We start from the raw sequence: 6,184 nt of genomic DNA on the forward strand, positions 1-6,184 counted from the left end.
CTCCTCCTCCTCCTCCTCCTCCTCCTCCTCCTCCTCCTCCTCCTCCTCCTCCTCCTCGCCTGGACCGGAGCAGCCCCGAGCCGGGGCCTGGCGGGGCTGGGACTGAGGTGCCTCTTAGGGTGCTTCCCAGCTAGGAGCAGACGGTGCCCCTGGCACAGTGTGAGTTTCCTCATCTGCACGACGCCAATAATAATACTCCGAATACCTTCTTCAGACGGGCGCTTGCTCACGGCCCAGCGGGGCCATCCAGGGCAGGGACGGGGCTTTTTCTGCAAGTGCTGAGAAATGCTCTCAAAATAGGATCGTCGTCGTCCCCTTCCTCTGGCTGTCCCTGACCACAGGACGAATGCCTCTCCCGAAGCCCGGCTCTGCCCAGCGTTCCCAGCTGGGTTCCTGGGTTGGGCACGCCTTAGCCCTGGCTATTCCCCTCTCCCCAGCCTACGCCACCGGGCAAACACCACCGAAGCACCGTCTGAGACCCCAACCCGAGGAGGCTCTGAGGAGCGGGCGGCCACCAAGGGCGGCCACCAAGGGCGGCCAATTCCTTCTTTTTCTTTCTACAGGAAGAGCCCCAAAGGTAGCTTGAACATCCGTGACGGCTGGCAGCTGCTCGCTTAAACCATCTGCAGTCACTCTGACTCAGCTAACACGTTTAGGAAACGAGGGCCATTGGCAAAAAAGTGATTCTCATAAATGAAAAGGGTGGGATAGTGGATGCCCTACTGTGTGCATGAACACGGACTTCCTTTTGTGCGTGACTCCTGCTTTAAGATTCTGTGACTTTCCCACGTCCAATCAGTTATCCTCTTGCACCGCCAAACGAAGGCTGGCTAGTCACCTTGCAAAGAGGAGTCATGTCACCCCAAACAGTGGAGGAGTAACGGATGCCAGTCTCGGTGAATCAAAACTGAGCAGGCAGAACGAAAGGGAAATCAGAGGGCGTATTGGCAGCCGTGCCCATGACACTGTTTTGCATGTCGTGTTGGCATTCTAGCTCTAAAGACTTAATGAAATCCCCACACATTGGCACAATATTTAATGCTGTGAATTTAGCAGCGCTCCATTGGCTTAGATTGTTTCATTTGGTCATGATTGCACGAACATGATGTTCGATGTCTAATAGTTCCCTTTCTTGCAGACCCCTAGGACGGACAGGCAAGCCCCCTCTCCCCCAGACCCAAGTGACAGAGGTCTACCTCCAGACATGGTCCTCGTGTAGATGGGAAGATCTTTGGCTGCTCGCTTAAGGATTTCCTGATGGGTCTCTCCTCGAGGTTCTCGTTCCAGGAGCTCCTTCTCTGCGTAGGACAAATGGAACTGGCAAATAATTACAAAGTGGAATGAATGAGTATTGGCAAAGAAATGGCAGCTCATTGGTTCCCTATAGTTTAGCTAAAAGGAGAAAAAAATCTTTCACTATATTACAATGAAATAACAGTATGTGTACCATAGTAGGATCCATTTAAGCTGCCATCCAGTTGCTCTTGAAATGGAAATAAAAATGATATAAAAACAAGACATCAAATTGTCTTCACTTTTCTTTAGACCCAGAAGTCTTGTGCATAAGATTTCTCCATTATCCTTCTCCCGTGTGGAAGCTAAGTTATCTCATATTTATTCTTTTAGAGAGGCCTTTGCTACTAAATGTAGGGACGGAAAAGAGATCAAGGAAAATGATCATGTTTTGAAAACTTCTGGAATTCCAACAGCTCTAATTGCTGCAAGAAGCAGGCCTACCTGAACTGGGCTCAAGAACAGGGTACTTGGTGTTCCTTCAGTGACTCATGAATGGACCAATCCGTGTTCCAAAGGGAAGGCCACATCTAGGATGGATGCTTCAGAGTGAGGCTACTATCTTTAGAATTAGATTCTAGCCACTACCTCGGGTTCATTCAGGTGGACCTCAAACCTAAAGTGGTGATTCATACCAATTCCACTCAGCACTCTAAAGTGGGGTAAAGGAACGCTTTTCCAGCGTGTAGAAAGACAAAGTTAATTTTGCATTTAAATACTGCTTTAAGATTAAGGATAAAGCAGAATGACAGTTTTCCAACATCTACTACAGTCATCGACTTGCCTTACCTTCTAAAGAACTGTTTAATTAGTAATTACAAATCTAGTGAATTAATTTTCTGGGTACAGTCCCTTTAAAAATGGGTCAGGAATGGCGGAACCTAAAATGAGAACAGAGGACCCTAAGCCTAAAGCAGGGTCTACTGAGTCTAACCCTCCCTCATTTCACAGGGAGGGGAAATTTGCCCAAAGTAGTAAACTAAGTATTGTAGTTGGAAAGTGATGAATGATAGCCCCAAGAATGAAGACTCAGACTCTGACCATGGCAGCAAGTGGAAAATGGGTGTGAGGAGGTGGGTGTCTTTCAGGTAGAGGTGTGCTTTAAGGGTCTATGTGCCATAAGATGAATTTAGGATGCAAAAAAGAGAAAAGGTATGGGTTTGGAGAATTCCCTGGATTGCAAAGACCCCAGTGCACATGTAGTATGTTCTCTTCTGTCCTACTTAACGTCACCTGTCAATCTACAAGATGTCTCCTCTATAGGGTGGAAGGCACAGGGAAAGCTTGGTTTATACTAGTTTTCTATATTGTAATACTTGTTAACTGGTGAAAAGCACAAGGTCTCATCTCCATCACTGCTCACCCCATTAAGAAAGCCTAGTTCTTTCCATGGTAACTCAATGCTGCCAGTCAATAAAACTCTCAGCAAAAGGGGCGCAGAGAGAGGGTGTTCTCAAGCACTTTTGCCTTTTTGGGTTGTTTTCCACAATGTCTAAGCCTGCTGAGAATACAGCAGGCCTTCCATACACCTTTGAAACATGGCCTCTTACTAAGATTTTGTTGGGGGCTATGAAGCCTAGAAGCATCTCATGCCCAAGGGTACCATCCACTGCTAAAAAGTTAAAAAATAGAGAAATCACTTGAAAATACAATGGAAAACAAATGATATAGAGAAACGACTAATACGCCTACCTATGGACCCCGTATTGAGCTGGCTTTCTGGCCTCAGCCCAGCGGAATCCGGTCTCTCTCTCAAGTTCTACTCCCTCTCCAACACTGTCACTTTAATCTTATCACTAAGAGATGACAAAGAGTTCTCTTCCTCCCACCCTCCTCCAGCCTTTCACAGTTACTTCCCTTCAGGTCAATAACTTATTTCCCACTTCGTTTCAGATCTCATCTGTCCCCAGCCCAAGAATCAGCTGGAAAGTGAAAGCAATGGACCAGAGGATTTCAAAACTTAAGGCCTGAAAATGCACAAGGAGGCCTTCCCTCCCTGACCCCAAGAGTGTGCTAAAAGCCTTGTCCCTGTCTTCTGATCTGTCATCACCTTGCCAGCCCTGTCTGCGACCTAGCCCAATTTCCACATGTTACCATCAACTTGTGTGTCTTCTACTCCCAAGTGGAAATCATCTCCAACTTACTCTCTTGTCCTACCGGAGGGCCTGGGACAGCACTGTCTGCGGGGTACTGAGTGCCAACTCAGAAACTTGTCAATCCAAATGGAATCCAAAGAATCATTCAGGCAACCAGAAGGGAGGCTCACAGAATCCAAGAGTTATACTTAGCAGGGTGTCTGGCCAATAGTAGACACTTAATAAATATAACTTCTGTGTATTGGCTCCAAGGCGGAAGAGTGGTAAGGGTGGGCAATGGGGGTCAAGTGACTTGCCCAGGGTCACACAGCTGGGAAGTGTTTGAGGTCGGATTTGAACCTAGGACCTCCCGTCTCTAGGCCTGACTCTCAATCCACTGAGCTACCCAGCTGCCCCACTTAATAAATATTTATCGAATTAAATCTAATTTCACTTTTGTGTGGCCCAAACTGTTAGGAAATATTTATTAACATCAACCCTAAATGGGTTTTTTTTGCTTTTTTTTTTTGGCATCTCCTCACCCCTTTCCCCCTTACTGCCAGCTCTGCCCTCTGGGGCCAAGCAAACCAGAGCCACATTCTTTTTTCCAAAATAGACCTTCAAATTCCTTCACACAATTGTCATACGGAATCTTATCCAGGCACCATATATCTTGGGGCCCCTTTGATGGATGTGCTTCAAGCCTTTTATGGCCTTCCTTAAACGGGGCACCTGGAAGTGAACTCTGGATGTGGCCTTGACTAAGCAAACATTGTCCTCTCCATTTGTACACATATGGTCCCTTCTAATGCAGCCCAGCATTTGTTTCACTTGACTCATTTTATCCCCAAATCTTTTTCACTGAAATTGATGCCTCACCACGATTTCCCCGTTCTCTCCTGGAGAAGCTGGTTTTTTTGAGTCAATATCATTCATCCCAGCGGGGTCAATTCTCCCCAACAGTAACAGTCTACTTAAATAAGGAAGGGAGGAAAAATACATTTATGAAGCACCTACAATGCTAAGTACCTTACAAATATCTCATTTGGTACTTACAACAACCCTGGGAGGGATGTGCAATTATCATCCTCATTTTTACAGACAAGGAAACTGAGACAAACACACAGCTAGTAAGTACTTGGAATAGAATTTGACTAAGATTTTCCTACCTCCACGCCCAGCAGTCTACCACCTCCTCTAGTTGCACGTGAAAACTAACTTTTCAGAGATCGTTTATCCAAACTTTAACTTACTTCTTTTGAAGGATTCATTGGCAACGTGAAGATGGTTTTCCAGTAAGACCAGACAAACATTGCAAAGAGGAAGTGATACACTATCAGGCACACAACTGTAAGGAGAAAAGCACAATTATTTGGGTAAGTCCTAAATGAAAGGGCATGTCCAAGCAATTCTGTTGTACGCTTGTTTGGAGAAATTATCAACCTTCGTCCATATAGGAGGGTAAGTATGTCTGTAGTGTGAAATATTCCCGTTTGCACACATGCACACCTACCCAAGATGGGCACTAGACAAGGAAGGGAGCCACGCAAACCCGATCCCAGTGGGGATAGGATTATTTTTTTTCATTGTGGAAACAATGCTTGTATCAATATGGTGAGAAAGGGGGGATGTGATTTAAAAGGGATACAATTAGTCAGTCATCTAGCGTCAATCAAGCACCTTTATGTGCCAGGCACCGTGCTAAATGCTCGAATTACAAATACAGGCAATGCTACTGAGGACTCTAATTTAGAGGTCCCCGGCAAAAGCAGTCACTTTTTTCCAGGGTGACCCTCAATGATTTTCTAGATTTGTCCATTCAGACACGGTCTATGCAGTGGACTATGGCAGAAGGCACACATTTCTCTAATGAGGGTATCGGTAACAAGGGACAAAGAGAAGAATTAGGAGATCCCCATTTCTCTTATTAGATTATTCCAATACAGTTCTTAATTTGATCGATGCTATCCGATAAAGCCACATCAAATTATTTTATTAACACATAGGCTGGAGTGGTTTTCAAATTCAGTTTCAAGAAGAATTAATGCTAAAATATGGCTAAAGAGCAACGAGAGTGAGCCTCTCCAGCCTCTAGGCCAGGCTGCCCCTCCAGGAGCTGCGAAGGGGTGCTACGTCCCTGCGCGAACGCCTCCAGTGACAGAACAGTCCACAAGCTGAAGCTTCAGGGCCCTTTCTCCATGCGGCGGGAGGACAAAGCATTATCCCGGAATTTAGCAAAGGGGTACGGCGTCTCCTGCTGGCTGGGGAGCCCAGAGGGCTGTCCTGACTCCATGCCTAAGCAGTTCCTAAAAATCTGTTTTTGATTTCTCACCAATGGGGAGATTTTGAAGCATGACCCAGATTTAAAGTAACTTAAGAAAACATTTACCTTGTTCTCCGATATTTTCCATTGACACTGCAGGAAAGAAAAAGAGAACAACACGGGTCATGAGTAACATGAAACACTGATTGACTATGCTATTGGGGAAGGAACTTGATTCTTAAGAACCGGAAAGGATTCTGCGAAGAGGATCAAAAAGACAGACTGGACTGGAACAAATCATTCCTGCCAGAAGAAATGGCTCTGGTTTAAAACCCAGTGGGCAGGAAGAGGTCACCCATCCCAGCCTGGCATTAAAGAACCTCAGAGTGAGAAAATGACCGCTGGAAAGTAGAGCGAGGTCATTCTGAAGGACAGGGAGGCCCGAGTGGGAGGCCATGGAGATCCGGCCTGGGCTTGGGGCCACTCAACACTGTCGTCAATTAATTCAGTGAAGGGCTCTTGGAAACAATTTAATTCAATCCACAGCCACCCC

General features: G+C 46.0%; 1 protein-coding gene across 1 annotated transcript in view; it reads right to left on the reverse strand.

The window, feature by feature from the left end:
• ZDHHC2 (zinc finger DHHC-type palmitoyltransferase 2) overlaps positions 1-5,779 on the reverse strand; it is a 32,315-nt gene extending 26,536 nt beyond the window's left edge. The window contains exons 1-3 of the mRNA XM_044681130.1: positions 5,758-5,779; positions 4,622-4,716; positions 1,137-1,317 (exon numbers count right to left, since the gene is read on the reverse strand). Of these exons, the coding sequence (XP_044537065.1) occupies positions 1,137-1,317; positions 4,622-4,716; positions 5,758-5,779 (298 nt within the window). The remainder of the gene's footprint in view (positions 1-1,136; positions 1,318-4,621; positions 4,717-5,757) is intronic.
• Between the last annotated feature and the right edge of the window lie 405 nt (positions 5,780-6,184).

This window comes from Gracilinanus agilis, chromosome 6 (genome assembly GCF_016433145.1).
Source record: "Gracilinanus agilis isolate LMUSP501 chromosome 6, AgileGrace, whole genome shotgun sequence".
Lineage (NCBI taxonomy): Eukaryota > Metazoa > Chordata > Mammalia > Didelphimorphia > Didelphidae > Gracilinanus > Gracilinanus agilis.